Source organism: Solea solea, chromosome 3 (genome assembly GCF_958295425.1).
Source record: "Solea solea chromosome 3, fSolSol10.1, whole genome shotgun sequence".
Classification (NCBI taxonomy): domain Eukaryota; kingdom Metazoa; phylum Chordata; class Actinopteri; order Pleuronectiformes; family Soleidae; genus Solea; species Solea solea.
This window is the reverse complement of record NC_081136.1, coordinates 23,553,697-23,571,640: the sequence shown is the minus strand read 5'-3', so window position 1 is coordinate 23,571,640 and position 17,944 is coordinate 23,553,697. Positions and strand designations below refer to the sequence as shown.

The 17,944-nt window shown below is 40.1% G+C and overlaps 2 protein-coding genes across 2 annotated transcripts; both read right to left on the bottom strand.

Moving 5' to 3' along the window:
- Positions 1-2,049: 2,049 nt before the first annotated feature.
- On the bottom strand, positions 2,050-6,282 carry LOC131456032 (extracellular calcium-sensing receptor-like). Its single transcript, XM_058623985.1, has 9 exons — positions 6,173-6,282; positions 5,767-6,061; positions 5,222-5,308; positions 4,819-5,088; positions 4,393-4,599; positions 4,042-4,317; positions 3,291-3,518; positions 3,040-3,163; positions 2,050-2,960 (listed from the first exon to the last, which is right to left on the bottom strand). Exons 1-9 carry the CDS (start codon positions 6,280-6,282, stop codon positions 2,050-2,052), a joined length of 2,508 nt encoding a protein of 835 aa, XP_058479968.1.
- Positions 6,283-9,662: 3,380 nt separating this feature from the next.
- On the bottom strand, positions 9,663-15,294 carry LOC131456031 (extracellular calcium-sensing receptor-like). The gene is made up of 9 exons (XM_058623983.1): positions 15,044-15,294; positions 14,534-14,828; positions 14,298-14,384; positions 13,855-14,124; positions 13,591-13,761; positions 13,204-13,479; positions 12,599-12,826; positions 10,641-10,775; positions 9,663-10,562 (listed from the first exon to the last, which is right to left on the bottom strand). Exons 1-9 carry the CDS (start codon positions 15,292-15,294, stop codon positions 9,663-9,665), a joined length of 2,613 nt encoding a protein of 870 aa, XP_058479966.1.
- Positions 15,295-17,944: the final 2,650 nt, after the last annotated feature.

Genomic DNA, 17,944 nt, shown 5'->3' with positions numbered 1-17,944 from the left:
TGGCAAATATTTTACTGTATTTATGTGTGAATGAAAACATTTACTTTACTTTTGTTTCCTGTAGCAAATTTTTAATAGATGGACAAACTAAGTCAGTTGTCCTGTACACGTGAGTCATATAATGTTGATGGAATACATTTACATTTAATAATTTGTTAGATGCTTTGATCCAAATTGTCAGCCTGGTTATATTGGAAGATCTCCTAGTGTGCCAATTCAATAATTTGTATAGCACCAATTCATAACAGACATTATTTCAAGGCACTTTACATGGTAAGGTCAAGACCTTACAATTATTACAGAGAAACCAACAGGAACACAATGAGCCTGCACTTGGCAACAGTGGAAATAAAAAAAACGTCCCTTTTAATAAGCAACAAACAGCAATTGTATGGCTGGAAGAATGACAGGAGCAAGAAAGCCAAGTGGAACAAAGACAGAGCTCACTACAGAAACATGCTACTTTAGATATGTGGCCTCTGAAGGAGATGAAGTCCACACACCACTGCAGCCCAAGGGCTCTTTGCTCAAGTGTCCTATGAAAAGAAGTCTAGCTCTACTGTTGTGCTCTTCTCGCAGCTCATAAGCTTTGTTTCGCCATTATTTGTGAGTGAATAAGGTAACTTAAGAACAATGATTTTCATGTTGGAAACTGTTTCTAGTTCCTGCATGTACTCCATTAATTCCATTGTGTTGAAACAGCTCCTCCACAACATGGCATAATCCTGCAGTGACTATGAGTTGTCAGATTTTATTTGGGGCCAGGAGAACTTTGTCAAGGTAAGCAGAGGAGATTTTGTATTTGTTTCAAAAATATCCTTTTAGTAAGTAATTTTGATAGCCTGTCATTGGGGACATTGACCTGGTAGCTACTTGGCCCAACTCCTCCACAGACCATCAGGAAGAGTGTTGGAAATGAAGGATGAAAAGATGAAGGTGGATAGAAGAGGTCTGGTCTGGTCAGTGAGGCTCCAGACTAAGAGGTCAGTCATTGTAAAGCCTATAACTAAGTTATGCCGCATCCTGAAGATGAAAGAGTGACAGACCATTCTCCAATAAAATATTACTGGTTAATACCTTTTCCATATATACGTATATATACATGTATATATATATATATATATATATATATATATAAATATATATATACATATATATATATATATATATATACATATATGTATGTATATATATATAGTATATATATATATACACACATATATATATACACACACACACACATACATATATACATACATACATATATATATATATATACACATACATACATATACATATATGTATATATATATACATATATATGTATATACATATACACATATATACACACACATATACATATATACACATATATATATACATATACATATACATATACATATATCAGGCTGCAGGCCATCAACTGGATAATTTCCGAAAGTATATGAGACCATGAAGGCATAAGCAGAAGGCATATCGAGTAAAATGACATTCCAAAAAGAGCATGGGAAACATATTTGTTGTCCCTAGAAATCTGACCAGATTAACAAAATAGAAATAAATTGAATTTAGATGAATAATAATAATAAAAAAAATTATAATGTCTTTGGAAACCACTTTGGTGATGCTTTTGTGCTGTGGTAGGTGGAGCACCAAATCCAAACCTTACAGAGACTAGAGCAAGCCCTGTGTATATGGTTAAACCAAGCCTTGCACAGTGAAGCCACCACTGGCTTTTAAATGACTCACTATAAATGTATTTGTATTTGAGTTTGTATTTATTATTATTATTATTATTATTATTATTATTGTTGTTGTTGTTGTTGTTGTTTGAATGTATGTGGTTACTGCTGTTGTTCAACAAAGTGCCCCTCAGGAACCATTAAGTTACCCCGAACCTTGAAATGTTCCTAGTTCCTGAGGAAAGTGGAAATGCAGCTAGTGGTACACTGTCTTAAGTTGGAAGAACGCAGCTATTGCATTGACTACCACATTAGTAGTAGTACAAGAAGTAAACAGATGGGCAGAGAGACACCAGTGTTCACAATTTTACTTTGTGGTGCATCGACCCATGATGGCTTTCTTTGTGTTTCTCTCTGGTCTCAACAGGATGATATAACATTTGGGTCCAAACAGCGCCACCAAGAGGCCAAAACTGGAGGCCAGGATGGCAAATACCTCCACTGCATCTGCATATTTGCCTGGTGAGCTGATGTAAGCAGGGACAAAGGCCACCCACACTGCACAGAAGATCAGCATGCTGAAAGTGATATGTTTGGCCTCATTGAAACTGTCTGGAAGATTTTTTGCAAGAAAAGCTAATAAACAACTGAGGACAGCCAGTAAACCAATATAACCAAGTAAAACTGCAAAACCAACTGTGGACCCAACTTCACATTCATAAACTATCTTGTCATTGTGATACTGGGTGTTTTTATGAGGCACTGGTGAAGCAGAGACAAGCCAGGCAGTGCAGATTGCTGCTTGAATAGAAGTCAGAACCAGAACTGTCCCTCTCTGCTGTACAGCACCAAACCACTTGAGACTGGACTCACCTCCTGGTTTGGAGGCCCTGAACACAGCCAGTACCACCATGGTTTTCACCAGGATACATGAGACACAAAGCACAAAGCTGATGCCAAATGCTGCATGTCTTAGTTGGCAAGTCCATAATATGGGTCGTCCAATGAAGAGCAATGAACACAAGAAACACAATTTGAGTGACACCAAGAGAAGAAAACTGAGTTCTGAATTGTTGGCACGAACTATAGGTGTGCTGTGATGATGGATGAAGATGCCCAGAACAACAACACAGACAAATGTGCCCAACAGTGAGATAGTTGTCAAGCAGATACCCAGAGGCTCATGGTAGGAGAGGAACTCTGTTTTCTTAGGAACACAGTGGTCACGCTGGGGGCTGGACCAGAAATCTTCTGGACAACTGGTGCACTCCATGGAGTCTGAGAAAAGAGGGAAATATACATGTTTATAAAACATCTCTGATCTGCTGAACTGTGGTGTTTAAAACTTTACACTGACCAGTCGTATTGCTTATCTTTCCCTCAGAACAAGGGACACAATCAAAACAACACTCAGGTTCTCCTTTCTTTGTGGCCATGCGGGTACCTGGAGGACAGCTCTCACTGCACACTGACTGAGGAGGCTGTGTGGAGAAAAATCAGTATATTGTTTCATATCTTTTTGCTCTATGTCCACAGAGAGTTGCTATGGATTTGCATTTGTGCATCCATGGCAAAGGTTTTATTTAAAATATTTAAAAAAAAATGTACCTGTTTGGATTCAAAGTTCCAGAAGATTTTGTCTTCATCCAGTGTGAGTTCTTCACCTTTGAAGGCTGACCTCTTAACCTCACCCACTCTCTGAACTTTAGTTCTTCCATCAGGGAGCCACACCCAATTTAAGATGTCATATATTGGTAAGGCATCACCATTCTCATCAAATGACACTTGATCACCAAATGTTGTGGTGAAGTTGACTTTTTCCAAGTAATACACAAGCTTTGAATAATAGAATCAGACACAAAAGGAACAAATTAAAGTGAAGGTTTGTGCTATTCACAAAATATAACTGAAAACGCATCTGGCCTCAGCTGTCACTAGATAAATAGATAGATAGATACTTTATTCATCTCACAGAGAAATTCACATTTCACACTAGTGCTGAGGAATGAAAATAAAAGCGCGACATTTACTTATTAGAACCATATTTAACTTGAATGAACAAAATATTTTTGTGACAGTATATTTGTGAACACAGCAGTACAGAGAAATCAGGATAAATCTAATTATTGCAGGATAAACTTTTTTTTTATAATTTCCATCAAATAATCTCCTTTTAAGTCACATCACATGACTATTATATACTTGTACTTTGACTTGATAATACACTGTCTGCTTGCTGTATAGGGAAATTGAGATGCTTTAATTTGTTAATTTATTAAGTTGTTACACTTCCTTCAAATCTTAAAGAAATACAAATGATTAAGTGTAATTAAGAGTTGAGTGTAAACTGATATCTCACCTGCCATGGCTCCATTCTTTGTAAATGAGCACAGGTGTTGTTGCTGAAAGGTCCTCTCCCTGGCTCACACTGCAGCATGTCATCAAGAGCATATGCCAGAGCGTACACAGCCTTATACACATTATACTCTGGTCTGAGGTATGAAACATCAAATAACTCAGACTCCACATTCTCTATAACTTCCTGTCCAGTGCATAATTTTCCTTCAGCTTCCGACCAGCCTGCTGGAGGTGGTGCAAATCTACACTGAAATGTATGTTCCCAAAACTGATTCACCTGCAATTAAGTTAATTTTCAAATTAATGCCAATATGTCATTCTTACAAATACCAAGTCAGATGGAAACTCTTACCACGCTTTTTCCCTCAGCGTTGCCGTGATGGAGGTCAGGACGTATTTGTAACATGAAGTCCCTGAGTCCTGGTATTTCTCCTCGACGGATGGCGATGCCCAGTGTTCCACCCAGATACGGCATGAGGTGAGGAGTCTGGAGCACATCAACTGATGCCCAGGCCTCACTGGCCATCCACTGCAGGCCTGTCACATTCTGCCTCACCACCTGTACATTGTATTATCACAAGTATATAAAGTGACATTTTCATGCCGTATAGTAAAATGTTATATGTAGTTTCCGCAGTTGATTCACAAACGTGTGTTTTATTACAGGGAAAATTTAACCTTCTTAGAAGCAGCTTTATCTATTTAAAAGTGTATTACTTATGAAATCTGTATTTCAGTGGCTGCAAGGTCTTTGCAACACATCTCTTTCAGGACTGACCTCTTTCATGAGGTTAATCATGTGAGTCTTATGTGCAAACACAATCACCACCCGAGCTGTAGATTTCCTCATCACATCCACTATTCTCTTTAGTTCAGTAGAGTCGTCACCCCAGGGCAAAATCTCTGTGTAAGCCAGACAACCTCCATCAGTTGGACCCAGATCAGAGTGAAAGGATCGGGCAGCGTGGACTCCATAATCATCATCACTGATGAGCAGACCTGCCCAAGTCCAACCAAAGTGTTTTAAAATCTGAATCATAGCATTCACCTGTGTGGACACAAAACACAGACTGGAATCATCTTTCACGAGAAATCCTGCTAAACAGGTTAATCAAAATGCATTATTAATCACAAGTGTTGTATTTCTGACACCACACAACTCTGTGGAGATAGATTTTGACCTGAAAAGCATCACTTGGGATCGTCCTAAAGAAAGATGGAAACTTTTGTCTGTCACTCAGGCAGGAACATGTGGCGAAATAACTCACCTGCCAAATGAAAACAAAAAACAACAAGGCAATCAGAGATGGCAGACTTCAGACCATTCACCCAACAAGCCTCTGTCGGCCTATATGTGTAACAGACTCTGTGGTGCAACGGTAGAGCGTCTAACGATCATAAGGTTGTGTGTCTATCACAAAATCTAACAAGCCTCTTTTGCTCATATTACAAGCAAGTGCGGAAGCACATACAGACAGACAGACACACACACAGCCACCAAAAACAATACTTCACTCACACTCCATGGGGCCAAGTAAAAATAAAAACAAAGACAATAGAGCAAAAAGTTAAACTTTTTGCAATTTGTTTTAAAAATGTTCAAGGTTCATAACTGAGTTGTCATAACTTTGTTACATGCAGTTTGGAATAATTTTGTAAATTCAATTTAAATCTAAATTTTAACACAATAATAATTGAGTTGAAAGATTTGGTAACACAAACTTACCATAGGCACTCTGTACAAACCTAAGACTGTAGAAATGGCTATAGAATTTGAAGAAGTAGTGTCACCCACAATCCCTAGGACTGGAGGAGTTCCTACACAGTTCTCCTCTACTGTAACTTCTTCTTCTTGACCACTGACTAAGGCCAGTGCTGCACGAAATCCAATTCGTAGTTGGATGCAGTTATCATACAGACTGTATCCCAGAGTCACATTAGGCAGCAGGTTGGAGTTTCTGTTGATCTCATCAATAGCAAAGGCCATGGACTGAGCCTGCCTCAACCCTATAATATCAAACCTAACACAACGTATATATATGTATATAAATGTAAGTGTTTAATCTTCAAATTACATAAGTAACTCTGAAAAGCTACATATGTTTCACAACTGAAAATACTGACAGACTCACCCATAACAGGTAGGCAGCTGTGGCTCTGAGGTAAAACTCAGGTCAGGATCAGCAGAAAAGAAGTTGATTTGAAAAATCCCACCTAGAATCACATCGCCAGTTTTGTGCATCCCATTTAGATTAAACTGTCCCTGTAACTGACAAGAGGAGGAATAAAGAGAGGAGGACACAGCAGAGGAAAAGTAAGAGAACATGAGCAACAGCAGGTTGTTGTCTACAAAACCCCTCATGACTTTAATCTTGTTCGTCCCTTTTCTGAGTTCTTATCCATCACATCAGCCATTTTATTAACTTATGACAATGTTTGCTCTTGCAACGTCATGTGTCATTTACATATAGTTCCATTGTCATGTGTCTTCATGGTACAATTGCTTGTATTTTTGAATGACACAATTATATTCATAATGTATGTGACTGTAAATGGATGATTATGTATATTAAGTCAAAACTATTTTATCTGTTAAACTCAGTGAACAGGCTGAAGCAGGAAAGTGCATAATTTCATAAATCAAAACTTGATCATTTTGACAGTTATGTTAATGACCTGCTATGTTTTTACTTTCAAGTGACTAATATTTTTGCTCCTCTCTTCAATTATCCAAATAGACTTGAAGAATATTGGTTGTTAGTCGCGCTAGAAAAATGATTTAATGTAAATGTAACATGTAAACATATAACTCTCCCTATACATAACATCTGACTTAATTTGAAGTAGTAAGCTGAATTATAATTATAAGAATATAACCATCTACTTTTATTGAAATTTTCTTGAGGTCTCAAAGATAGAGGAACTTATTCTCAATCCCCACACATATATAACGCTAGTTTCTGGACCATTCCAATCTTCACTCAAGCAAGTGAACATTACCAATCAACCAATATATATAATTAGTGCTTCAGTGGTATAATTTCTGGTTTATTGTATATCCATACTAAATGATTAATATTAAACTCTCTTGTCATTAAATCTTTCAAGAAGCTCCTCAAGCAGGAGATTTTATCACAGGTTGAAGAATGGTTTGATCCACTTTAGTTTGCTAACAGGCCTGGCAGAGGTGTGCAGGTTGCTGTCATTACACTGATGCATATTGTTTAACCTGAATCTGATGTGCCAGACTCATGCAAAACTTATTTATTGCATTTCCTTTGGCATTAAATATTCAGCCATTCTTGCTCGCAGAGAGGTTCAACCACTTTTTAAGTCATAGACAAATCGACACACACACAGAGCGCCGTCCGCCCTGAGAATGTCTTCTCAGTCACGTGTAATATTGTAAATAAATCCCAATCAAGTTTACAGACTTGTGTTGTTGTCAAACTTAATGATGATGCACTTTCATCGGCCTCAACACATGCTGAAGTCATTGACATCATGACGAGAACACAAAAGATGTACATAGAGTGCAACTGGCCATTACACATGATAGCATCCAACAGTCCCAAAGGAAGGGAACCCTTTCCAGCTGATGAGCAGGCTAAGGATTTGAAAGACTTTGATATTAGTTTGGATAACCTCCCTCTTGGGAGTCCTAAAACCCACACACACACACAGGGAGAACATGCAAAGTCCAATCTGATCGACAGTCATGCCGGGGGGCAGAGGGACCCCGTCCCCCTGGTCCCACCGACAAACCCCAGTGAAGGGGGCAGCTGGCGGGCAGGAGAAGGCGCAGCGAGTACACACGTCTGTGGCCCCGGCAAGCAGTGAGCTGTCAACATCCTCGTATGTGAATGTGTGTGTGTGAGTAACAATCAGCATGGAGGGCTTCTCTGTGAGGTCACTCCGTGACCGTCAGTGGCATTGCTCCAACACACTCAGAACATGCACTAAATACAAAACTGAAACACATCCAACAACAGTTTTATCACACACAAGAACCCACTTCCATGAGTCTCTGCGCCAGCAACGCTCACCGTCCAGAAACAGTATTGCTCCCACCTGAGGGGTCAGTCGTCCTTGACAACCCCATCACTCAACACAAAGTCCCTAAAATGTCCAGGGCGTTGTCGCTGGCGGACAGGCCGCCTGAGACTCCCAGAAGGTGTACTAGGGGAAGTGTCACACTGTTCTTGCGGACAGGACAATACACCCACACCTTGTCCCCTGGTGTGAAAGCCCGCCCTCGGCACTGCGTGTCGTAGACTCTCTTTTGCCTTACTCCAAAGTGGGCCTGAATTTGGCGAGTGTAGTCATAAGCGACCTGCAGGTGATCCTTCAACCTGCGGAAGTAGTCCATCTCCTTCCCTCCAGGAATCTCAGGCTCAGGTGGAGCTCCAAACACTAGGTCCACTGGTGTTTGGATCTCTCTCCCAAACATGCGAGCAGCAGGCATGCACTGGCTGGACTGCTGGACTGCAGTGCGATAAGACCACAAGACCAGGGGTAGGTGACGGTCCCAGTCCCGCTGGTGTTGACTGGTAAGGATGGCAAGTTCGGTAGCCAGGGTACGATTAAACCGTTCAACTAGCTCACCGAAAACCCGGGACTCAAAGTTCCGCCCCTGGTCGCTATGGAGCTCAGCGGGGGCCCCAAAGTGAGAGAACATCTCCTCCACCAACTTTCCAGCCATTGTGGTCGCACTCCGATCCGGCACTGCATATGCCCCCTGAGGTGGCGGAGGGTCTTGGAATTCCCATAGTGCCCTGCCCCCACTGAGCCATGGACAACCTGGAGAACTTGGGGCCGGAGCAGTCGCGGTACCAATAGCTGCAGGCAGTTGTTTCCCTGTCCAGGGACATGCCACCTCCGATATAACAACCCGTCATGGATCTCAAGGTTACCCCATTGGGAGTGGTAAGCCTTTACCTCAGGGTCCTGCGCAGACACCTGTCCACTTTTTGTGATGTCGTTGAGACGTCGATAATCCACAGAAAAGCACCAACTGCCATCTTTCTTCCTCACTAAGACAACTGGAGCAGCCCACGGACAAGTGGAGGATTCAATTACCCCAGCAACCCCAAAATATATATTTTTTTCTTATTGACTCAAACTCAAGAGTGTAAATACTTTTTTAAACTTTATAACTTCAATACAGATTGTGAGATCATGCAGACATGATCATAACAGACAACGCCCATTCTGTCATTCATATGCAGCCTCCCTAACCAAAAACTTTGTACTCTGACACCTGTCAAACTGGAGTCAGAATTACTGTCTTTTACAGTCTTGAATATCCCACCACTGTCATTGTGGAACTCCAAACTGATGCTTCTTTCTCAAAAAACAGAAAACAGAACACTGACGAAACATCTGTACTTCTCCAACGTTTAATTTCCCAATAATCACACAAGTTAAGACAGGGCTCACATACACATGAAAAAAAAAGTATATTTTGTCAGAAAATTGGAAAAATAAGCGATTAGAGAAAAATAAGATCATTTAATTTAAGTATTTTTTATTAACAACTTTATTGACTATATGGTGATCTTATAATTACCACTCAATTCATAAATACAGAGGATAGACAGAGAGACAGCAGTGTTCACAATTTTACTTTGTGGTGCCTCGGCCCATCACTGCTTTCTTTGTGTTTCTCTCTGGTCTCAGCATGATTATGTAACATTTGGGTCCAAACAGTGCCACCAAGAGGCCAAAACTAGAGGCCAGGATGGCAAATACCTCCACTGCATCTGCATATTTGCCTGGTGAGCTGATGTAAGCAGGGACAAAAGACACCCACACTGCACAGAAGATTAGCATACTGAAAGTGATGAGTTTGGCCTCATTGAAACTGTCTGGAAGATTCCGTGCTAGAAAAGCAAACAAAAAGCTGAGGACAGCCAGTAAACCAATATAACCAAGTAAAACTGCAAAACCAACTGTGGACCCAACTGCACACTCATAAACTATCTTGTCACTGTGATACTGTGTGTTTTTATGAGGCACTGGTGAAGCAGATACAAGCCAGGCAGTGCAGATTGCTGCTTGAATTGAAGTCAGAGCCAGAACTGTCCCTCTCTGCTGCACAGCACCAAACCACTTGAGACTGGACTCACCGCCTGGTTTGGAGGCCCTGAACACAGCCAGAACCACCATGGTTTTCACGAGGATACATGAGACACAAAGCACAAAGCTGATGCCAAATGCTGCATGTCTTAGTTGGCAAGTCCATAATCTGGGTCGTCCAATGAAGAGCAACGAACACAAGAAACACCATTTGAGTGACACCAAGAGAAGAAAACTGAGTTCTGAATTGTTGGCACGAACTATAGGTGTGCTGTGATGATGGATGAAGATGCCCAGAACAACAACACAGATAAATGTGCCCAACAGTGAGGTGGTTGTCAAGCAGATACCCAGAGGCTCATGGTAGGAGAGGAACTCTGTTTTCTTAGGAACACAGTGGTCACGCTGGGGGCTGGACCAGAAATCTTCTGGACAACTGGTGCACTCCATGGAGTCTGAGAAAAGAGGGAAAGTGATGAGATACATGTTTGTACAACATCTCTGAACTGTGATGTTTAAAACTTCACACTCACCAGTTGTATTGCTGATCTTTCCCTCAGAACAAGGGACACAATCAAAACAACACTCAGGTTCTCCTTTCTTTGTGGCCATGCGGGTACCTGGAGGACAGCTCTCACTGCACACTGACCGAGGAGGCTGTGTGGAGAAATAACTGTCAGTTATTGTGTCTTATGAGGACCCCTCCATACTTTTCCATGTTCCGTGTCCACACACAGTTGCTATGCATTTTCAGTTACATGTCTGTTCAGCCCTGTGAATGGTGATACTCGAACATAATTATGTGAAGTGGCTGGACCTTGTGTGGATCATAGTGGGTGAAGCCTGCATAGAAACAGCTCATAAACCATGTGTCAGGGTGTTGAAAATGATTGTACTCAGCAGTGGTTGTACATCTGCCCATGTCCAAACAAAGTCCTGATCAAGGAGAATTTCAAGCATATGTCATCTCATCTGAGTTGCTTTCTATCTTTTTCTACACGAAAAACCATTTAAGGAAGAACATTGACAAACCAGGTTCTGCAATTTTTCAGAAAAGAGGATAAGATTACTGTTTTAGTGGATGATCAAGCGCCTCTTGACATCATAGAAAAACATTTTTTCAAGATAAGGGCAACAACTGGGTGGCACCATTATTGTTAAGCTCCAAGGAAAAAAGCTTTGCATATTGTAGATTTTATAAATGGAGTGCAACCAAAAAAGCACCCCCCCGACTTGCTGGGCCTCATGTTCTTGGTTCACCAACATAAGATTTGGCTACAAGCCGAAAAGCACCAGCTGCAGTTAGATCGGTTGCAGCAATGTGCTGAGGCGGCAGAGAAGACCTGTAACCTCTGCCGCAAACTCCTCCAGTTTGAGAAATATCAAGCCATGGACGGCCCCTCATACCTGATTGTGCTGGACTGGGGGTGGGGGAAGGGGGGTGCAGGGGAAAATGTGAAGCTGGTGGCAGCACACCTAGCGCTTTCGGTCACTGTTTATTCACAACCTGCATGAAAACTTTGATGTGACAATGCATTACAGGACTGGTCAAATGACAACAACCGAGATCAAGAGATATGCGCAACTTGTGTGGGAGACACGGATAAGTCCTGGTAAACATACAGACAGCGACATGAGGGTCTTCAGTCTCCAGACCACCAATAACACCTCATTGGCAATTGAAGGCATTGAAGTTTCTCATGGAAAACCAACAAGCCAGAGCAGGCTCAGGTTCCACACTTAAGCCCCTAGACTCAACCAGCATCTTAACACACCCGGTTGAACAGGTGGCTGCGACTCAAGAGACCCAACAGCGGCTACCAAGGATCCGTTCTTTTCCAGAGTCTGCTCCTGACTTTGAACCGCTCACCTGGCTCTTATACTTGCAGTGTCGGAACCATGATCTCTCTTCCTTCCAGAGACACAAATCCTTCTTGTGTGCTCTGGAGAACCATGACCCGATGGCATATGACACCCGAGGGACCCCCAAATTGATGTGGCTAATGGCTTCTGGACGATGAGAGTTGATCCGGCAGAACTGTTGTCCAATTGGGTACTGAAACACCCCTGCTGAATTAACATCATCAAATGGTGGGTCATGCCTGTCAACAAGAGCTGTCAACATTGAACTTTTGGAATCCATGTCCACATACAATTTCAGTGTCTAGCAATTACTGTGGAAGAGGTGGAAGGGGAAAATACTGCAATTCTTCAGACTTGACAAAAATGGAGGAGATGCCGCAAACCAAAGCTGGAAAGTTGTTTGGCCCGAGGATAACTAAGTTTATAAAAAAGACTGGCCTGGGGCATGCATATGTCCATGAAGGCTTTGCCAGTACCATAACGCACATGGGTGGATGACAACATTCAAGTTAGATGGACCAAAGCAAACCTATGCAAACTTGGGAAAAATATGAATCTGGACCAGTGAGTGTGTCAAAGAGATAATAATGGAAAAACTAAAAAAACTAAGAAGTTACCTGTTTGGATTCAAAGTTCCAGAAGATTTTGTCTTCATCCAGTGTGAGTTCTTTACCTTTGAAGGCTGACCTCTTAACCTCACCCACGTACTGAACTTTAGTTCTTCCATCAGGGAGCCACACCCAATTTATGATGTCATATATTGGTAAGGTATCACCATTCTCATCAAATGACACTTGATCACCAAATGTTGTGGTGAAGTTGACCTTTCCCAAGTAATACACAAGCTTTGGGTAATAGAATCAGACATAGAAGGAAAACAAAAATACAATTACTACAGTTGTTGCTTGCCTCAGCTGACCAACAGATTCACACTTCTCTCATATAACATGTGCATGTTGATGAATATGATTTATTTTTAAGTCAAAGTGAGAGCCCTCTGCCCTCTGCTGTTGCCAGTGCTGAGGAATGAAAGTAAAGAATGCAGATGGAAATGACTTTTTTTAAATGACTATTTTGTTTTTTATTAAACTTGACCAAAAGAAAATATGTTTACACTTACACTTCATTCAACTCTTAAAGACATTTCTTGATTCTTTGTATTTCTTAAAGAAATACAAAGAATCAAATTAATTTATTAGCTGAGTGTAAACTGATATCTCACCTGCCATGGCTCCAGTCTTTGTAAATGAGCACAGGTGTTGTTGCTGAAAGGTCCTCTCCCTGGCTCACACTGCAGCATGTCATCAAGAGCATACGCCAGAGTGTACACAGCCTTATACACATTATACTCTGGCCTGAGGTCTGAGACATCTAAGAACTCAGTTTCCACATTCTCTATAACTTCCTGTCCAGTGCATAATTCTCCTCCAGCTTCCACCCAGCTTGCTGGAGGTGGTGCAAATCTACACTGAAATGAGTGTTCCCAAAACTGATTCACCTGCAATAAAGTTAATTTTTAAATTAATGCCAATATGTCGTTCTTACAAATACCAAGTCAGATGGAAACTCTCACCACGCTTTTTCCATCAGCCTTGCCATGATGGAGGACAGGACGTATTTGTAACAGGAAGTCCCTGAGTCCTGGTATTTCTCCTCGACGGATGGCGATGCCCAGTGTTCCACCCAGGTATGGCATAAAGTGGGGAGTCTGGAGCCCATCAGCTAATGTCCAGGCTTCACTGGCAATCCACTGCAGGCCTGTCACATTCTGCCTCACCACCTGTACATTGCATTATAATAAGTCTATAAAATCAGCTTAAGCAACTTGCAAAATATTTTTTAATTTTTTAAAAATATATTTTTCATGACTGACCTCTTGCATGAGATTAATTGTGCGACTATTATGTGCAAACACAATCACCACTCGAGCTGTAGATTTCCTCATCACATCCACTATTCTCCTGACTTCAGCAGGGTCGTCACCCCAGGGCAAAATCTCTGTGTAAGCCAGACAACCTCCACCAGCTGGACCCAGATCAGAGTGAAAGGATCGGGCAGCGTGGACTCCATAATCATCATCACTGATGAGCAGACCTGCCCAAGTCCAACCAAAGTGTTTTAGAATCTGAATCATAGCATTCACCTATGTGGACACAGAGCAGAGGGAGTAGTGCACAGGCTGGCATCATCTTTCACTAGAAATCCTGTTAAACAGGTTAATCAAACACTCATGTTTAGTCACTGTCTATGTTGTATATCTGATACCTGGTGGTATATGGTGTATATGGCTGGTTGGTATATCTGGTGGATTTTTACCTGAAAAGCATCACTCGGGATCGTCCTAAAGAACGATGGAAACTTTTGTCGATCACTCAGGCAGGAACATGTGGCATAATAACTCACCTGCAAAAAAATAACATCTCATATACTAAAAACAGTAATTATTTGCTGACTCAAAAAGCTTTTCAATGTTGAATATTGAATGTTTACGTCTTAATTTACATTTGTTTTGACATTAAATGGAAATGATTTCAAGAAGCAGATAAACTTACCATTGGCACTCTGTACAAACCTAACAATGATGATATGGCAATAGAACGTGTGGAGGAAGAATCACCAACAATCCCTTGGACTGGAGGAGTTCCTACACATCTCTTGTCTAATGTAACTTGCTCTTCTTGACCACTGACTAAGGACAGTGATGCATGAAATGCAATTCCTAGTTGGTTGCAGTTATCATACAGACTGTATCCCAGAGTCACATTAGGCAGCAGCTTTGAATTTCTGTTGATCTCATCAATAGCAAAGGCCATGGTCTGAGCCTGCCTGAATCCTGTGATATCAAAACTAACAGTAAAACGATAAGTGTTTCTATATGCAAAGCTACATATTTCACAATTACAGATACTGAAAATAAGAACATCATCAACATCCTCACTCAAAATCCAATGTTTAAAAAATGTCAGATATAATGTAATCAGTACACATTAAACGATGAGATAAATATCTCATACTGATTAGCTAAACAACCACTTGTTAACTTGTTTCCTTGTCAGAGTTACCTATAACAGGTAGGCAGCTGTGGTTCTGAGGTAAAAGTCAGGTCAGGATCCGCAGAGAATAAGTTGTTTGCAAAAAGTCCACCTAGAATCACATCTCCAGTTTTGTGCATTCCATTTAGATTAAACTGTCCCTGTAACTGACAAGAGGAGGAATAACGAGAGGAGGACACAGCAAAGGAAAAGCAGCAGTACAACATTGGCAAGAGCAACGTGTTATCTGAAAATACCCTCATGACTTTGCACTGGTTCATCCCGTAACTGAGTTCATCAATTCAATTTTACTTACTTATAACAATGTTTATTCTTGCACATCACCTATCAGGGCAGAATTACAAGCTGTAGGGGCAGGTCCTCAATAACGCCATGTGTCATTTACATATAGTTGTGATGTAATTTATCTTCATGGTACAAGTGTTTGTATCTCAGCTTTTAAATGACAGAGTTTTACATGTTGTTTTAACATCAGTGTTTTTTGTTGTCCAGTATTTTAGTCAGATAAAGATGTTTTGTAAAAGAATGAATGAATCAAAAAAAAGACTCAAAGATTTCGTCTGTTATTAAACTGTTGCTGTTTGACGTGGGAGCTGGTGCCAATCTCAACTGACATAGGGAAAAAAGCGGGGTACATCCTGGACAGGTCACCAGTCCATCACAGGCTAAAATTATTTCTCAAACATACAAAGACATTTTCCCATGGATGAGTTTGAAACATATACTGCAGATTTAACTCAATTATTAATATGGTCAGGTAAGGGACAACACATTTTTTTTCCCATTCTGTTTTGGATGGGTAATGTGATTTTCTGTCCTCAATGAATCAGAAAGGACAGGCCAGTCAACAGGCTCTGTTGATACTGCCTTCATGGTCTTACATACTTCAGGAAAGGATCTATTGGACAAACTGAAATGCACATTAATACAGAATTGACACACCTGAAGCACAAATTATTATTTAAAAAAAAAAAGAAAAAAAAGTTATTTTAACCACTTACTGTATATTCACTTACCTGAGCGAAAATTAGAAAGGTTCAGAAACTGGCTAATATTTTACTATATTTATGTGTGAATGAAAACATTTACTTTACTTTTGTTTCCTGTAGCAAATTTTTAATAGATGGACAAACTAAGTCAGTTGTCCTGTACACGTGAGTCATATAATGTTGATGGAATACATTTACATTTAATAATTTGTTAGATGCTTTGATCCAAATTGTCAGCCTGGTTATATTGGAAGATCTCCTAGTGTGCCAATTCAATAATTTGTATAGCACCAATTCATAACAGACATTATTTCAAGGCACTTTACATGGTAAGGTCAAGACCTTACAATTATTACAGAGAAACCAACAGGAACACAATGAGCCTGCACTTGGCAACAGTGGAAATAAAAAAAACGTCCCTTTTAATAAGCAACAAACAGCAATTGTATGGCTGGAAGAATGACAGGAGCAAGAAAGCCAAGTGGAACAGAGACAGAGCTCACTACAGAAACATGCTACTTTAGATATGTGGCCTCTGAAGGAGATGAAGTCCACACACCACTGCAGCCCAAGGGCTCTTTGCTCGAGTGTCCTATGAAAAGAAGTCTAGCTCTACTGTTGTGCTCTTCTCGCAGCTCATAAGCTTTGTTTCGCCATTATTTGTGAGTGAATAAGGTAACTTAAGAACAATGATTTTCATGTTGGAAACTGTTTCTAGTTCCTGCATGTACTCCATTAATTCCATTGTGTTGAAACAGCTCCTCCACAACATGGCATAATCCTGCAGTGACTATGAGTTGTCAGATTCTATTTGGGGCCAGGAGAACTTTGTCAAGGTAAGCAGAGGAGATTTTGTATTTGTTTCAAAAATATCCTTTTAGAAAGTAATTTTGATAGCCTGTCATTGGGGACATTGACCTGGTAGTTACTTGGCCCAACTCCTCCACAGACCATCAGGAAGAGTGTTGGAAATGAAGGATGAAAAGATGAAGGTGGATAGAAGAGGTCTGGTCTGGTCAGTGAGGCTCCAGACTAAGAGGTCAGTCATTGTAAAGCCTATAACTAAGTTATGCCGTATCCTGAAGATGAAAGAGTGACAGACCATTCTCCAATAAAATATTACTGGTTAATACCTTTTCCATATATATATATATATATATATATATATATATATATATATATATATAAACATATATATATACATATATATATGTATGTATGTATATATATAGTATATATATACATATACATATATACATATATATACACACATATATACATACATATATCCATACATACATACATATATGTATATATATATATATATATAAATACAGTACATACATATATACATACATATACATATATATATATATATACACACATATATATGTATATACATATACACATATATATACACACACACACATATATATATATATACATATACATATACATATATCAGGCTGCAGGCCATCAACTGGATAATTTCCGAAAGTATATGAGACCATGAAGGCATAAGCAGAAGGCATATCGAGTAAAATCACATTCCAAAAAGAGCATGGGAAACATATTTGTTGTCCCTAGAAATCTGACCAGATTAACAAAATAGAAATAAATTTAATTTAGATGAATAATAATAAAAAAAAAATTATAATTCTTTGGAAACCACTTTGGTGATGCTTTTGTGCTGTGGTAGGTGGAGCACCAAATCCAAACCTTACAGAGACTAGTGTATATGGTTAAACCAAGCCTTGCACAGTGAAGCCACCACTGGCTTTTAAATGACTCACTATAAATGTATTTGTATTTGAGTTTGTATTTATTATTATTATTATTATTGTTGTTGTAGTTGTTGTTTGAATGTATGTGGTTACTGCTGTTGTTCCACAAAGTGCCCCTCAGGAACCATTAAGTTACC